Source organism: Phalaenopsis equestris, unplaced genomic scaffold (assembly GCF_001263595.1).
Source record: "Phalaenopsis equestris unplaced genomic scaffold, ASM126359v1 Scaffold220451, whole genome shotgun sequence".
Classification (NCBI taxonomy): Eukaryota; Viridiplantae; Streptophyta; class Magnoliopsida; order Asparagales; family Orchidaceae; genus Phalaenopsis; species Phalaenopsis equestris.
Genome location: NW_018238735.1, coordinates 159,404 through 178,301, shown reverse-complemented (window position 1 = coordinate 178,301; position 18,898 = coordinate 159,404). Strand labels below are relative to the sequence as shown.

The 18,898-nt window shown below is 34.5% G+C and overlaps 1 protein-coding gene across 2 annotated transcripts in view; it reads right to left on the bottom strand.

Annotated features, from left to right (window-relative positions):
* Positions 1 to 11,263, bottom strand: part of LOC110037513 (probable ADP-ribosylation factor GTPase-activating protein AGD11) — a 19,680-nt gene extending 8,417 nt beyond the window's left edge. Inside the window, exons 1-5 of one of the 2 annotated variants that reach the window (XM_020742175.1) lie at positions 10,943 to 11,263; positions 5,007 to 5,100; positions 4,407 to 4,482; positions 2,206 to 2,369; positions 1,921 to 2,125 (exon numbers count right to left, since the gene is read on the bottom strand). In XM_020742175.1, the coding sequence (XP_020597834.1) occupies positions 1,921 to 2,125; positions 2,206 to 2,369; positions 4,407 to 4,482; positions 5,007 to 5,100; positions 10,943 to 10,985 (582 nt within the window). In that variant the 5' untranslated portion in view covers positions 10,986 to 11,263. Of the gene's footprint in view, positions 1 to 1,920; positions 2,126 to 2,205; positions 2,370 to 4,406; positions 4,483 to 5,006; positions 5,101 to 5,806; positions 5,866 to 10,942 lie in introns of those variants that run through there. The other variant, XM_020742176.1, reaches the window with a different exon arrangement.
* Positions 11,264 to 18,898: the final 7,635 nt, after the last annotated feature.

The following is an 18,898-nucleotide window of genomic DNA, read 5'->3' as shown; positions in this document are numbered from 1 at the left end:
GGGGGGGGATGGGATTTAGCAGTTGATTCTGAGGATGAAAGCAGGGATTGAGGAAGGGATGGTGATAGCAAAGAATAGCGAGGAATGCAGAGAAAGATGTGTGGCAGCACAGCAACGATGGCTGCAATGAGGAGAGATGTTTGGCAGCATAGCGAGGGATGCAAAGAAAGATGGTCACCACCTCTGAGCGAGATACAATCGAAGCATCACTTGTTCTTGAATACACCATAGAACGGAATACTGGGGACGTCGATGGTTGTCCCAACAAAAATATACAAAAAACCTACCCCTAGAACATCACAAATACAAATATATAATAATAGAATAAAATGAGTGCGCCTAAGGGCCGGCCGACACTCCACAACACAAAAAAGCATGGACCAAATTGATCTAGGCGAGCAGGCGCTCCGCCCACTCACTCGTGGGAGGCCTGTGTCTGCTCCAGTAGCTGGAGACACCCGCATCAATGAGTGCCATCATTATGCAGTACATATGAAATCTAAGGGTTTTCAAGAAAAACAAAAAAGTTATATGGAGCAACAACAATAGGACATATCTATCAGTTGAACTAGCACACGTAAAGTCCTTAATGGATTTTGTGTGTTTATTTACTTCCTAATTCATTCATTGTGGAATTTAGATTAGGTCTCTCTTAAACTAGATAAATGTATGATCAGATAATGTAGGCTTATTTATTATAGGGAAGGCTTATTTATTATAGGGAAAGGCTTATTTATTATAGGGAAATTTACATACCACATAATTTTTATGTATTTACATATCTAACACCCAAAGTTTGAAATTTACACTTTTAACATCTTCGTGTCATAAAACTGTTCATGAAAATATATTACTTAACTTCAAAAAAGATATTGCAATTGGTATTTTTGGTGTGATGTTAAAGATCGAGTGTTTTTGCAAGTACATATCTAACGGGGTTTTTTTTGGGGGGGGGGGGGGGGTGATTTAGCGGTTATCTCAGAGGATGAAAGCAGGGATTGGGGAAGGGATGATGATAGCAAAGAACAACGAGGCATGCAGAGAAAGATGTGTGGCAACACAGCAACAACGGTTGCAGTGAGGAGAGATGTATGGCAGCACAACGAGGGATGCAGAGAAAGATGGTCATCACCTCTGAGCGAGATACAAGCGAAGCATCACTTGTTCTTGAATATACCATAGAACGGAATATTGGGGACGTCGATGGCTATCCCAACAAAAATATACAAAAAACCTAGCCCTAGAACATCACAAATATAAATATATAATAATAGAATAAAAATGAGTGGGGCCAAGGGCCGGCTGGCACTCCACAACACAAGAAAGCATGGACCGAATTGGTCTAGGTGAGCAGACGCTCTGCCCACTTACTCATGGGAGGTCTGTGTCTGCTCCAGTAGCGGGAGACGCCCACATCAAGGAGTACCATCATTATGCAGTACATATGAAATCTAAAGGTTTATTCAAGAAAAACAAAAAAAAAGTTATCTGCAGCAACAACAATAGGACATATCTATCAGTTGAACTAGCACACGTAAAGTCCTTAATGGATTTTGTGTGTTTATTTACTTCCTAATTCATTCATTGTGGAATTTAAATTAGGTCTCTCTTAAACTAGATAAATGTATGATCAATGCAATAAGGCTTATTTATTATAGGGAAATTTACATACCACAAATTTTTTATGTATTTACATATCTAACACCCAAAGTTTGAAACTTACACTTTTAACATCTTCATGTCATAAAACTATTCATGAAAATATATTACTTAAACTTCTAAAAAGATATTGCAGTTGGTATTTTTGGTGTGATGTTAAATATCAAGTGTTTTGCAAGTAAATATGAGAGTATAGATATTAGCTAGGAAAATATATATGAATTTTGTGGTATGCTTGTAAATACTCCTTGATTCTATTACCATCTTCCTAAATGTTTTATGCTCGGATCCCTTTTTCCTCCAGCTGTTTCTGAATGCTTGAATGAGACCACGACGGATACCAGTTTGTTGCTTCTCAAAGTACTTATTTTTGGGGATATTGTTTGACGTAGGTGATTCAAAAGATGATACTATAGATGAAGAAACAGTCTGTACAGTTGAAAATTGTTGGAGCTCATATTTTCTCCTGTTCATCAGTGTTAATGCATATATTCAGTATACCGCGCGCACAAAGAACAAAATTTGATGTGGAGTGCTACAATGTACCGTATGAAATCAAAACGCTCGTCTAATGAAGCATCTGGTTTAGGTTTCTTAACATCTCCAGGCATAAAAGCTTCATATTTCATATTTACGACAGCATTTCCACCACCAGAAATAAAAGAATCAATCTGATCATCTGTCCATTCATCTAGGTTAACTGACAGAACCTGAAGGAGAAATCAGCAAAAGTTATTGAACCCATCGCTATCAGATCCTATATAAAACAAAGAATAAAATCGGGTATAACTACCACAACTATCATTATCACAGAAATATTATACATTTAGAGTCCGTTTAGGGTTACTGAAGCTTTTTGTTATAGATAATTATAAAACTGTTCCGGTAAAATAACTTTTCTTTTTTGAAAACTATTTAGTGATAAAACTATTTAGTGATTTTTTTTTTTTTGGAAGAAAAATCAAACAACGGATTTCTTACAGCTATTATACTCCAGCAGATCTAGTTAAAAAAAAGCAGCTTCCAACCACAAAAATTCTAAAATACAAAGGAAAACAGTAACCAAGCAAAAGTGTGATAAGAGTCCGAGAAGCAAACACTGAGAAAATTGTCTTAAATGATAGGGGTTGTTTGTTATCAATAAATGGAAAGTCCTAATTCTTGTTTTTGGATAACATGTATTTTTTTCCCCTAAGATGGAAATTTCCTCACCCTTGATCTCTTAAAGCCCTGCTGGTATCATTTTTGTTTCTTGTTTTTATTTCTATTTTTATTTTTTCTTTTTGTTTTGAAAATATTTTTGGTTGATATAATTTTTTTATGTTTTCATTTTCTATTTTAAAATATAAATCAACTTGTTTTTAAAAACACTCAAAATACTTAAAAGATGTTTTGTGTTTTTAAAAATAACTCGCACAATCAAACATGTTTTAATTTAAATCAAAACATAAATAAAACAAAATAAAAATAAAAAATGAAAAACAAAAGATAAAAGTGATCCCATATGGTCCCTTAAAATTTCCTTTTTCAAACATTGGCATTGGATTGCAAATTGAACCAAATCAAATAAAAACCTCCTTTTATTGTTTTTGACCCCACATAATAACCAAAACTAATTCAGGAATCAGCTTTAGCAATTAATTATAAGAATAGAAATTTTAGTTATTACTTCTTAATTAATTATCCTATTATTACATGGGAAAAAATTAAGAAAATTATTCCATTGGTAATATGCTTTTACCGATGATCAATCATAGAAATCATTTTGTTCAAATCTTACTTTTGTTTTTTTTTTTTTTTCAAAATATCAATTGGATGGGCTTCATTTGGTATGTTAGACTTGACATAGGATATATCTGTGTTTGCTTTCATGGATTTTCTTACGTTATCCATCTTGGATTGGCTTTACTTAAGCTGGGCTAAACTGAATTTACTTGGCTCAACTTGGAATTGAATAGCTTGGCATAGATCTACATAAAATGGCTTAACTAATCATGAAATTACTTTTCTTAGGTTACCCGGCTTAGCTTAACATGGTTTGGCATAGCTTAGTCAGGCTTGATTAGACATAGCAATGCTAGACCTATGAAGCCCTGACACACGCGCAACACTACATAATACAGTGACACGACATAATTGAAAAAAATAAAACACGATACTTCTTGGAAACATTTTTACATGAAAAAAATTATTAATATAAAACAATTTTTTTCATTATTTTTTATTAAGGATATCACAAAATAATAGGAAAAAATAAAATTTAACTTATATTGTGAAACCTTATATTTATAAAAATCAATTTTAAAATTAGATATATAATATGTTCCAAAAGAATTTCTCCAATTTATCTACTAAAATTTAAAATATCCTACAATTACACCTTGTTCAATTAATTAATTAAAATATAAAGATGGCTTAATTTTAGAAACAACACATCCATGTCGTATTAACTATAGAAAAAAGATGGTGTTCAAGAAATAAATGTTTTCTATTAACTCAGAACACAAATCCAATTTAGTATTGACTAATAATATTCAAAATCTTATGCAAAAAAATGGACCTTACAATGTAAAATGCTAAAGATGCATAGTCTATTCAGCAAGCTAAGAATGAAATCTAATAAGCTTATAATAAAAGGTTGCTCAGGTTCCACAGAGACAATACTAACATCAAGCTTCAAAATTAAATTCAAGTTGATGTTGGTATTTTCAGGAAACAAGATAAAAAAATGTTGGCTAAAAAAATACCTTAGATATATGAACGCCAAGGCCTCTATGGATGCCTGAACACTTGATGCAGATAAAAACTCCATTGTTTAGGGACCTGAATTCATTTTCTTCAATTCAATTATCAAGAAAAGCAAAAAAATAAATAATGCTGATACAAGAAATAAATAAATAACATTTTAATAAGAATGTGGATTCAAATAATAGATAACCATAATATTCAATGTTAACTTTGATAGCTTAAACAATAACTCAACGAGTAAATAAAATCTAAAACTTCAACTTTTGGGTAGGCAATGGATAAGTCCACTGGTAAAATTTGACTATCACGCCTTTTGAATTCACAAAATGCTCCAAATCTTTAAAGCATCATATTGACCATACATATATGAATTATGAAATATTCGCGAAAAAAGTTATCCTTAAGTCAGTTATTCGAAGGAAAAAAAAAAATTATCTTACAACATTTGGTGATGGATAAATAATGAAATGTTGTAAGAGCTAGATGCAAAGAAAAAAAAAAGGAAGACACAAGAATGACACATGAGCAATCTTTCATATAGCTTCCAAATAAGAAAAAATATATATGTTAGTATAAGCATTCACAAGTCAGGTACGTACACCCATTTTGGATCTGGAGACCCACAATCAGCACAAACTCTGTTGCCAGGTTGACTCAACAGCTTTTGCAACTCCTCTGATGCATTCGAAGGGCCTGTCAAAAAGATACATATACCTTTTTAGTCAAAAATATTATATTTATGCTTGAATATTTTAAGGGTTAACAATCCAATGTAGGAAGAACATAGCACCTCCATGCATAGCCTATCCATTGTTGAAGGCTCGTTACTTAGGAACAATAATTCACTCTATATGATGGAAAGCATTACTCGCAAAATTTAAAATACGAATTGAAAATGAAAACTTATAATTCATTTAACTAGACAACATGAATGATGGAAAGTAGTATTGACGAATCATCTTATCCAAGTAAAATAACAAAAAATAATCTTGTTCATAGAACTCTTGCAAACTTGATGCTTAAGAAGATAATTTTGCAATGCTTCCCGTATTATCTAGAGCAAAGCTATAAATGAGTTGAGTAGTATTTGTGCTGAAGAGTTGACTTAACCATTGCTTGAAAAGGTATGGCTTAACCAACTTAGAGTGTAATAATAAACTCTGCAATTAATTATTTTCTCATCATTGTTAGAAACAATACAGCTAAATTCATGTTATTGAACCATCAACCCAGAAATAAGTACAATGAAAGCAAAATAACAATAAAAAAAATCAACAACAACAACAACAAAGACTTAATCCCACTAAAAGATCAAACAAAAAAAAAAAGAATTCCAAATTTACATAGCTCAACTTAAGTAAGCCTACACTGACAAAAGAGGGGAGAGATTTCAACATACTAATAAAGAATCCATATTCGTCGTGCATAATAAAAGGACGCTCATCATCCCTTCACAAAACCGAAGTACACCTACGCCCAACAGAGATAAAGCAGCTCAAGTCTCTCAAGAAAAGCAAGAAAAAATATTAGAGAGATGAACAAAAAAAAAAAGATTAAGCAAATACTACAGAACAGCCCATTTTAAATTCCTTAAAAAGTACAATTTCTTCATCAGGATGATATTTTATATTATCCCTTCACAAAACCGAAGTACACCCTCACCCAACAGAGATAAAGTAGCTCAAGTCTCTCATAAAAAGCAAGAAAAAATATTAGAGAGACGAACAAAAAAAAAGATTAAACAAATACTACAGAACAACCCATTTTAAATTCCTTAAAAAGTACAATTTCTTCATCAGGATGATATTTTATATCATGGAAAATAACTTAATGTGATTTTCTCCTCTTATTTCTTTATTTCTTTCTCCTTTATTCCCCTCTTCACACCTTTCACAATCATTCTTAGCATCTTCACAAAAAGGTGAAAAACACAAGACTTGCTTAGACTTTCACACATTTGAGCTCCGAAAATTCGTGCCCGGGACTGTCATTGAGAGCTTTATGGATGCTTTGGGTCAAATTTTCAGAACACATACGAAATAGTAGATAAGACACAACTTAAATAGTTCACCGTTATTTTGTGAGAACTTTTTGATCTGGGGTTCTAGGTTTCTAATAGGTGCAAGCTTCTACTCCCTGCACAATCCCCCCCCCCCCCCCCCCAATTTTGTTGTCTCGGGTCGTCATGGTCCATTATTTATCTAGTCGGAGGTAATCAACCAAATTTGACAAAATGATTCTTATTAGCAATCATCAGTTGAGTCGTTCAAGGGAACGCTATATATCGGTGGCGGATATTTGTCTAAAATAACAAATTTAAATTAAATTTAGCTAATATAATGTTTTACGTCAATCAAATGTGCTTGTATGGTTCACAACTTAAAGAGTAGAAAGAATTGGGGAATATATGAGCTAAAACCACGACCGTAATTTAAAAGTGTCATTTGACAGAAAATAATCCGACTAGGCCGGAGGACTCTAGTCGCAACCGCTACTTTTTTATGAGTCGTAATGCCAAACCACACAGACATAAGACTCAGGCCAGGTCCTTCTGGTGTGAGATTATTTTGCATATAAATATTATGATACACTCAATAGAACATTAACTCTTTGTGAGTTGAAATCAAGCAAATACTTGTCATCCTCGACAAACTGTTGTAAATATGGATGAAGATTGCTTTAAGTTTTTGAGTGATTGATTTTGAATTAAATATTTTGGAGCTTGCTTTAATCATTTAGACAATTAATTTTAGTTTGAAAGCTTTGATTTGTTTTTTTGAGAAATTAATTTGAAAATTTCTTTAAAAGTTGACCTTTGGTTGAGATTTTCAGTCAACACGGTTATCGTCAAGAATTTGATTTTTTGATTTAAAACCTGACAACTTTACAACTTGTTTGTAAATGACCAGATTTAGGATTGACATATAATTGTAAATAAACTTGGTCAACTATGTCCTACTTATAGAAGATCAAGTTCGTATTATATATAATTTGCATTTATTTAATTAAACTTTTAAGGCAAAATTTTGAAAGATGCACCCTCAAGTTGAGATCTTCTATCAACTCATCATCGAGGTTTTGGATATTTAAAAACACTTATATTTGCAATTTATTTGAAATTATACCACTTTAATATATTTAAAACATTAATCTTGACAATTTCAATCTTATAAGTAGAAAGATCGGACTAAATGATTTGAATTTACAATTTTTTTACACTTATTATTTGAACATCATTAATAATACTAGACTCGTCGACTCCAATCCTTATAGGAAGAATGATTGAACTAGTTGATTTGGACTAATAACTTTATTTTATAAATTATGTTACTCGTTTGATTGCTTTTCATAACAAGAGTAATTTTGTTAAAAATTTCAAAATAACCAGCACAACATTTCCAGATCATTCAAGGTTAGGCACTTAGTTAATTTTGTGGAACACATACGGGCATTTAATTTCAAATATTAAATATTAGTGTAATTTTGCATATTTTTTAAATCATATTATAATTTTGCTTAAGCTTCTCGAACCACTTGCTAAGACATTCAATGTATTGACCGAAGTATGTGGGTATTTTAAACTTGATTTTAAGCTAGCCAACATAGAATTCTCGAACAAAGTATTTTGACATTCTATATATTTGTTAGAGCACATATAAACTTTTTAAACTAGTTCACACAACATTCTTGAACAAAATATTTGGAAAGATCTATATATTGGTTGAAGCACATGTGGGTTAATTTTCCTAATATACATGCATTTTGATGCAATTGCTTAATGCAATTACATAGATTTTGGCACACTTATAAGATGTGACTGCATTATAATTTATGTTCTTGCAAGATATAATTTGATATTTGATGCATTTATACTATGTAAATGCATATAGAATAAAATATTTGCAATTATTTCAAGATGATATATTGAATTTAAAAATATCTCAAAGTGCGAGTATAAGACATAAAATTATCCAAGCATTTTTAATCACACAAATACCTTGTCGTTTAAGATGAATCTAGAAAATCTTATGATGCAGTTATATAAACATTTTATGCAATTAACAATGTAAAATCATATTTGACACACCCAAAAGATGTAATTGCATCTTTTCTAAAATGCATGCACATATTTTAATGCAATAAATCAAAGTTGAAAAATATATTAAAATGCAAATGCAAGCTCTAAAATTATTAAATTTTATAATTCTATATCATTTGCATAATCCATGTCGAGTGCGGGATAATGCAACTTCTAAAGCTTTCATCATTGTTTGGTCTTATCATTAAATGATACTTATCATTCATTATATGAATGAATGATTTAATTAGCAAAAGAAGACTCAATTGCATCTTCTGATAAAACAGCTACTTCAAACAAAATATTTGTCAATAATAATTAACTTCAACAAAATAAGCAAAAACTAAATTATACTTATTAAATTGATAACTTGTATAAAAAATATGACATTCCCGAAGCAGTCATAGTCAAAATTTGTCATGACATCACTCCAAAAAAAAAGTTATTCAGTCTGAGTCATAAATTAGACATCTCATGCAAATTTATTATCTGCAGCTTATCTTTCATTGAATATTTGTATTAAAACATTAGTATCTCCATTCTCAATTGTTGCTCTTTTCTATTTCTGGATAAAATTAAATGCATGTCCTTTTGAAAATCCTGCATATTGTACTCCTACTTCCTCAACAACATAGTTGAATGCATCAGTCGCTCTAATTTCTGCTTGTGACATCGGCTGCAACACAATTATTCTGTCTTCATTGATACACTGATGTGATCTCAGTTGGTGTTGATTACTAGGTCTGACTAATGAATGATTATGATTTGCTATAAATTTATGAATAATCCAATTACCTACATGATCAATGACAAATCTAATAATTACATGAGAACCAGTCTTAGTGTCTGATTTCTGGAACTTCACTATAATGCTTAGATGGGTCCTTTTTTAAAAACTAGTTTTTGATATGATGAAATCTTTTGATTTTATAGTCCTTCTATTTCGCTAGTAACTGATATGATACTTTCGTACACTAAATCTGCATGAATGGACGTAACTGCAGTACAAATCATGGACCTCCTTTTCATTATAAACAAGTGTCCAAAAATTTGTAATTGATTCAATTTTTTTATGATTTGCATCATTGTTGGCAAGTTCTAACAAATAAAAAAAACACATAAATAGAACCACGTTGTACCGAAGAAAAATGTACAAAAAAAATGAAAAAGATAACAACCATTATTACGTAGTACAAATATGAATCTAGAAAATAAAAAAACTTTAAAAATAGTGATAAAGTGATGTTTACAATTATATTTGTGAATGTACTTACCAGAGAAGAAAGGTAAAGATGGGTCAATAGCTAATCTCTTCTTCATTGCGAGCAAATCAAATTGTAAACTAAATGTTAGGACACCTAGAGACAGGTAGAGCCCTAAAATGAATGTTGACTAGCGGGAAAAAAATAAGTGAATGTTGTGGAACAAGCAGAAAAGGACGAACCCTAACCTTGGGAGAATGGAAGAATATGAGTTATAGTGAAAAAATGGATAAATTGATGAACCCTAAATCCTAAAGTAGGAATAAAGATTCAAAACGCTTATTTTACTATGGAATTTGAAACGACAAATGGCTCATACTTTATAATTTTAATTTTTAATATTATTTACAAACGAGGTCAGACTGGGCTTCACTAATATTTATGTATAATAATATCTTCTAAATGTCAGTCAGTTTGGGGGAAAATATTTGTGTACATAAGATGTACGCAGCGCTGCGTACGTCAGGGGTTATTCAGGGGGTACAGGGGGGTTATATCCGGGTTATACCCCCCTGTCAACTCCATGTAATTCTCTTGTAGCCTTCGTGTAACTATTTGCCCATGAAACGACAGAAGCACGGAACTCATTTGTAGGTTACAGGTAGTTTACAAAAAGGTTACAGGGAGATTATAGAGAGGTATAACCCCGATATAACGCTCTTGTACCCCTTCAATAACCCCTGGACGTAGGCATCACTGCATAAGTCTTATGTACGCAAATATTTCCCCAGTTTGGGATTGGATTCTAGATGTAACTCTGTATTTGACCTCCGCACATAATATTTTCTCCCACCTATGGGACAATAAAAGCATTACACGGGGATTTGAGCGATGACAGCCATGCCCACCACCTTCCGCATACCTATAGGCGACGAGAAAAGCTCTTGCTGGATCCGATCAACAATCAAAGGAACGAAGTGGGACGAGGTGTAGATAAAGAAGGTGATCTGCTTTTCGTTGATCTTTCCGATCAATAATCAAAGGAGCGAGGGCTCTTTTATTTTTTATCTTCGTATAAGAGATCAGCTATAGATTCTTCTCCTTCGATTCGAGTTTTCACATCCATCGTCTATCGTTAAATTTTTTTCTCATTCTTTAGCAAAGAACATGTTCACAAAATTGATGGAAAAAAATTAAATTAAAAAAAAAAAAAAAGGAATGATCCTCGACACACAACGAGAAGGACAAACCTGACCTGGATGATTCGCCGAATTACAACTTTCTTGAAGGCTGCTCATCTACGATCGAACCCTAAATCACCTGGACCTTCTTTATTAGCCGGCGAGAATCGCCGGCAGCCACCTATTGTCGCCGGCGGCCTTCTAAATAAAATGTTCGGCGACTGAAACGCTCATTTCCGCAGCAAATGAATCAAATGGGTCGGCGGCGGAGAAGGATATAGATCTGGAAACTCGTCAGCCCGAACGAAATGAAAAAAAATTCTAGGCCAAATAGATCCGTCATTTCTCCCCATCGTGGAGATGGTTACTCTGATCCGAGACTCTGACCTGGCTTCTATTGAAGGCCAAATTTTGACTTTTGACTACATTTTAATTAGGATATTTTCTTTTAAAAAATATATTTTTTTTTCAAGGGAATTTTACATATTAAGCTTCTCAAATAATACTTATTAACTATAAATGCCTTAAAAAATTAAATTTACGGGTGAAGGTCTTTATTTACGGTCGGCAGCGAACGATTTCAGTGTGGCTTTCGGGCATGGCTTTCACTCTCAAGCTAAAACTATCCCCAACAACTACCCCCCCCCCTCATGATTCTCCGCCCCAAACCATCGCTTATCTCCCTTCCTCTCCTGGTTTCGCTCAAAACTATCGCCTTCTTGAAGGAATCATCGTGATATATTCACCATTAGAATTAGTTGGGAAGTTAATGACAGGATCATGACTTACAAAGACCACTGAAACTCCCATCTTTCTCATCCATCCTCTCGGCTCCTACCAGAAATCATTGAGGAAGGTAAGCCTGTTTATGTCATTCTTCCTCTTCCCAACTGTTGACTACCCTCAAACATCGTTGATCGTCACCAGTTGTCGTTGTTTTGTAATGGTTATAATATGTGAACAAGGACCCCTGTTTTGCAATGGTTATAATCTGAATATGGTTGTTGTGTCTAATATATGTATGACAGACCCAAAATATGACCACCGACCTCCGTAGCTGCAGACCAACATTAACCACCACTTGTCGGCCACCAGCGAGCACTGTTAGTCGTCCTCATTGGTCGATTGTGACCATCGACCTCTAGCAACCCCTACTTATAGTTCTTACAATCCAACTACAGGCTTTTATGGCCAACTATTGTCTGTGTAGAACTAACTATTGCTTTTACGACCAACTATTACTATTAAAGCTTCTAATTATGGTCTCTGTAGTTAATTACCACTATTCTAGTCTTTGAATGCAATTTTTATGGGGAACTACAACGAAATATAACATTTTCGGCTAAATACTACTATTACAACTTTTAACTACAACCTCTTCAGCCAACTATTATTGTTGTAGTCACCAATTACAACATTCATAGTCAACCACTGACTTTGTAGCAACCAATTACATACTTTATAACAACCAATTAGAAGGAGATGATGATGATGAACTCCATAGCATGTTATGGATAGAAGACTTGGTAATAACCACCGATCTTCCCAACTACTAACTACCATCAAACACCGTCAGCCATCACTACTTGTCGCTGTCGACCACCGGGCCTTGACGACCACTGTTCTGCAATTGTTATAATTCAAATATAGCTATTGCATCTAACTCATGTATTGAAGACCCAAAAAATAACCACCAGCCTCTGTAGTTGTCGATCACCATTCACCACCACCTGTCGACCACCGGCGAGCAACGTCAGCCATCCCCACTTGTCGCTTGTAACCACCAACCTTGAGTGACCCTTACTTACAGCTATTATAGTTCAACTATAGTCTTTGTGGCCAATTATTGTCTTTATGACCAACTACTACTGTTAAAGTTTTCTGGCCTATGTAGTTAACTATCATTATTTCAGCCATCGAATACAATTGTTATGGCCAACCAATACATTTGTAACAACCAAATATAACATTCGTGGCTAACTACTATTGTTACAACTTTCAACTACGACCACTTTGGCCAACTATCATTATTGTAGCCACTGTCTACAACCTTCATAGCCAACCACTGAGTTTGTAGCAACCAATTACATCCATTGTAGCAACCTATTAGAGAAGAAAAAAATAATGAATCCATACCATGTTATGGATAGAAGACCCGACAATAACCACCGACCTTCCCAACAGCTGACTACCGTTAAATACCGTCAGTCGTCACTGCTTGCCTTTGTCGACCACCAGACATCGAGGACCCCTGTTTTGCAATTGTAATAATATGAATATGACTGTTGCATCTAAAACAAGTATTTCATACCCAACATATGACCACAAGCCTTCGTAGCTACCGACCACAATTAACTACCACTATCAACCACCAACGAGCACTGTCGGCCGTCCTCACTTGTCGTTGGTGACCACCTACCTCCAGGCAGTTGTTATAGTCCAACTGCAGCCTTTATTGTCAACTACTACCTTTGTAGAACCAACTAATGCTTTTATGACCAACTATTACTATTAAAATTTCTAATTATGGCCTCTGTAGTTAACTACCACTATCCTAGTCTTTGAATACAATTTTTATGGACAATTGCTACTTTTGTAGCAACCAACTACAACCTTTGTGGCTAACTACTACTGTTATAACTTTCAACTACGATATTTTGGCCAATTATCATTGTCGTATCCACCGACTACAACCTTCATAGCTAACCTCTGACTTTGTAGCAACCAATTACATCTATTGTAGTAACAAACTACAGTCTTTGTGGTCAACTACTACGATTATAGTTTTCAACAACGACTTGTATGGCTAATTGACGTAATTAAAAACCACTAACCATAATATTTATGGCCAATTATTGTCTTTATAGAAACCAACTATGACCTTTGTGATAGAAGATCAGGCAATAACCACCAACCTTCCCAACTGTTGACTACCGTCAAACACCGTCAGTCATCACCCCTTATCGCTGTCGACCACCAGACGTCAATGACCACTATGCTGCAAATGTTATAACCCAAATAAGTCGCTCTTTTGGATCATGTGAATGATCAAGAGAATAGAGGAACCAAACAAGCAGGACGTACAACAAAAACATGCAAACAAGAGAAAGTGTCATAAATCTCGCAATGATAAGTCAAGTATGTCCACCCAAACAAGGTCAAACGGAAGCACCTTGGGTCAATATTCACGAAAGAATACTTTCATAAACTACACCCAACCAAATATTTAGGTGTGTTTGTCTGCTTTGTGGTCTAAAATAATCTCAAGGGAACGTATCTCATTTGGTTAATTATATGATGGGGTTGCCCAAGAATACTCTTGATCTAGGGAGTTTTTCTTACATTAGAAGTGATAACTAGCACAGAGCTATAAAAGGATATTTATCTCGCAAGAGAATGCTCTGATGCTTTCAAAGCTCTCGCTAAGACATGAAGGGAAGAGTAAGTCTCTCACTGTCCTCACATGGGTAACAAACGCATAAGCATATGGAGCCTGTGAAATAACTGAATCATCACGATACGTCAAAGCACATCCAGGTATAAAGAGCTGAGGACAAATTGTCATATCTTAAACGAACAGTAGCTCACTGACAATCAAGTCATCGAGATTATATTAACGAAGGCAAAAAGGAGTGACATGGCTCATCAAGGGTAGTCAAAGGAAGTGAGGAGGAATTCCTAGATGGTAGAGGTAGATGGGTCAGAGTACCATGGACATGTCATCCCAAGCTACTATGACCCTAAATGTATCTAGTCATGAAAGTAATCGACCCAACAAGGCCAAATAGCCTCGGTCAGCAATCCATGAATTGTTTCATCCAGAAGGACATCAGAAGCGCTATGGTCAAATGAACAAAACTCTATCATATGACTATCAGGTGGAGTTCCAAGAGGTGGGACTTATACATGCTAAAGTGACGAGGATGCAATTGAAAAGAGGAGATAGGAGAGATTCAACTACAAAATTGAAAATGCTTCCAACAAAAAGGTTTTACTCCACATCTTGGCGAGGAGTCTTTTTAACGACCTATGCACACTAGACAACCACCTAAGTAGAAATATATGTTAGACAAGTCAGGTTGGAAAAACACAGGAGCTTCTCCCTGAAACATGCAAATGATACAATTATCTAGAACAATCCTTAAATATTATGAATGCTCTATTGTATGACTTGGGTTATACCCATAATATGCAACCAATTTTAAAATTGGCTCGAAGGTCATGCAAAAAATTGAAAAATCAGTATTAAAAAATCCAGAATCTTTTAATCCTAAATTTTAACTTATTTTAAAATTTTTATTTGAATTTTGAGTACGAAATTTATAATTTTAATATCCTTAATGAGCCTAGTGTATAATTTTCATATTATCCCAGATACAAACAGAAAGAAACAAGAGAAACAATTCATGCATGTAATCATGCAAGAAAAACAGTAGAATAAGCCAAGTGAAATAATAAAAAAACAGGTGTCATTGGGTCATCAACATATCCAAAAAAAAAATGGTCAAACCCTGCCTATACATGTCAGATCTTAATTTTGTACATAAACGTAATTTAGAATTAAGGTACAGTACGCGAGCCCGTCAGTCTTGGACCCTCTCTTGTGGTTCTGTTTGTCTGGTGCCTCGAAACTCGCATCTGTACCTTATTTCTAATACAATAATCTCCTAGGACTAAAAGTAGAGAGGAAAAAGAGAAAATAAAGACTTGACCTGCATGAAAGTAATATTAGCGAGAAAATAAACAAATATACAATGTATAATTAGTCATACATTTTTATCGAGGGAGCTAAATGACACCTACAAGCAAAAGCTTAGTAGAAATCATCACATAGACAACTTCATACATAAGAATACCCTAACGTAATACTATTAATATCAAGCATGTGAACACATCATAAAACACAAAGATGAGGTTTGGCCATCACAAGCAAATCTACAAAGAAAAATAAATAGAGATGCAAAAAAAACTAAATAGCATCCAAAATCTTAGTCTATCACACAATTTAATTAGAATATGTCTTAACCAATATCTAAGTGCATAGGATAAAGTTTCTAGGTACATATGAATTTAATGGGATCATCACACAAGACTATTCCTTAAAATCCAAGGGATCTAAAGGGTGTCGCACAAAATGAATTTTAAAAAATAGTTGACCTTATATATGACTTAATTTACTACAAATTTTAAAATCATAGCAAATGTAATAAATAGAAAAATACATTTTTTTAGTTTTAAAATAGAGGCTATTAAATACGAACCCGTAACATATAATGCGACACGAGTTAGATCATTTAAATCCTCAACACAGTCAAACTCATGTTGATCATGATGTGATAACTCACATTGCTTGTCAGGATCAACCCGACAAACAATGCTCGTTAAGACATCGCGACCAACACGGAGTCACTCGCATATCGAGCCTGGCTCATTATCATGCACACATGCAAATGCAAAATAAAATTTCATCATAACAAATATACAATAGCATCAAACAATTTAAAAAAAAACGAAAAATAAATAAGCCATGAATATAAGAATATCAATAAATACTAATGCATATAACATCCACTCAATCATCTATAGATACAATCGTCTCATCCAGATTTCATCTCCAATATAACTTCTCCATAAATTTCATGATTTTATTACTTTTTCACCATAAAAATCCCTCTTTTAGGACACTTACATTTACATTGCTGCACACCACCTGATTCTCATGTATTTACATATCTAACGCCTAATCTTTACTTTTCTTTATATTTACATGCAAATAAGAGAAAGAACGTGGAGAGCTTGCGCGTCATAAATCTCGCAATGATATGTCAAGTATGTCCACTCAAACAGGATCAAACGGAAGCACTTTGGACCAATATTCATGAAAGAATACCTTCATAAACTACCCCCAACCATATATTCAGGTCTGTTTGTCTGTTTTGTGGTCTAAAATACTCTCAAGGGGACGCATCACATTTGGTTAATTATATCATGGGGTTGCCCAAGAATACTCTTGATCTAAACAGTTTTGCTTACATTAGAAGTGATAACTAGCACAGAGTTATAAAAGGATATTTGTCTCACAAGAGAATGCTCTGCTTTCAAAGCCCCCGCTAAGACACGAAGCGAAGAGTCAGTCTCTCACGGTCCTCACATGGGTAATAGACGCATCAGCATGCAGAGCCCATAAAATAACTGAATCATCCCGACGGGAAATCCCGATACGTCAAAGCACATTCAGGCATAAGAGCTGATGACAAATTGTCATATCCTAAACGAGCGCCAGCTCATCAGCAATCAGGCCGTCGAGATGATACAAACGAAGGCAAATAGGAACGATATTGCTCACCAGGGGTAATCAAAGGGAGGAGGAATTCCTAGATTGTAGGGTATCATGGACATGTCATCCCAAGCTACTATGACCCTAAGTTTACTAGTCATGAAAATAGTCGACTCAATACGTTTAAATAGCCCCGGTCAGCAATCTGTGAATTGTGTCATCCACGGGGACATCGGTAGCGCTATGGTCAAATGAACAAAACTCTATCATATGATTATTAGGTGGAGCTCCAAAAGGTGGGACTTATACATGCTAATGTGGCGAGGCTGCAATTGAAAAGGGGAGATAGGAGAGATTCAACAACAAAGCTGAAAATGCTTCCAACAAAAAGGACTTACTCCCCATCTTGGCCGAGTAGCCTTCTAACAACCTAAGCGCATTAGATAACCACCTAATTAGAAATTTATGTTACACAAGTCAGGTTGGAAAAACACAGGAGCTTCTCTTTGAAACATGTAAATGATGCAGTTATCTAGAGCGATTCTTAAATATTATCAATGCCCTATTATATGACTTGCATTATCCCCATAATATGCAACCCATTTTAAAACTGGCCCGAAGGTCATGCAAGAAAGTGAAAAACAAGTTTTAAAAAATCTAGAATATTTTAATCCTAAACTTTAATTTATTTTGAAATTTTTATTTGAATTTTGAGTACCAAATTTATAATTTTAAGGTCCTTAATGAGCCTAGAGTATAATTTTTGTAGTATCCCTGATACAAACAAAAAGAAACAGGAGAAACAAATCATGCATGTAATCATGCAGGAAAAACAGTAGAATAAGCCAACTGAAATAATAAAAAGACGGTGTCACCGGGTCAATTAGAAGAAGAAGATGATGATGAATTCCATATTATGTTATGGATGGAAGACCTATGAATAACCGTCGATCTTCCCAACCGCTAACTACCATCAAACACTGTCAGTCATTATCGCTTGCCGTTGTTGACCATCGGGCCTTGACGACCACTGTTCTGCAATTGTTATAATTCAAATATAGTTGTTGCATCTAACCTATGTATTAAAGACCCAAAAAAATAACCACCAGCCTCTGTAGCTGCCGATCATCATTCACCACCACCTGTAGACCACCGACGAGCACCGTCAGCCATCCCCACTCACCGACCTCGAGTGACCCCTACTTACAGCTATTATAGTTCAACTATAGTCTTTGTGACCAACTACTGCCTTTATAGAACCAATTATTGCCTTTATGATCAACTACAACTGTTAAAGTTTTCAATTATAGCCTATGTAGTTAACTACCACTACTCCAGCCATCAAACACAATTGTTATGGCCAACTGTTACCTTTGTAACAACCAACTATAACCTTCGTGGCTAACTACTGTTGTTACAACTTTCAACTACAACCACTTTGGCCAACTATTATTGTTGTAGCCACTGACTACAACCTTCATAACCAACCACTGAGTTTGTAGCAACCAATTACATCCATTGTAGCAACCTATTAGAAGAAGAAAAAGATAATGAGTTCATAGCATGATTTGGATAGAAGACCCGCAATAACCACCGGCCTTCTCAACTGCTGACTACCGTTAAATACCGTCAGTCATCACTGCTTGTCGTTGTCGACCATCGGACATCAAGGACCTCTGTTTTGCAATTGTTATAATTTGAATATGACTGTTGCATCTAACAAATGACCACAAGCCTCTGTAGCTACCGACCA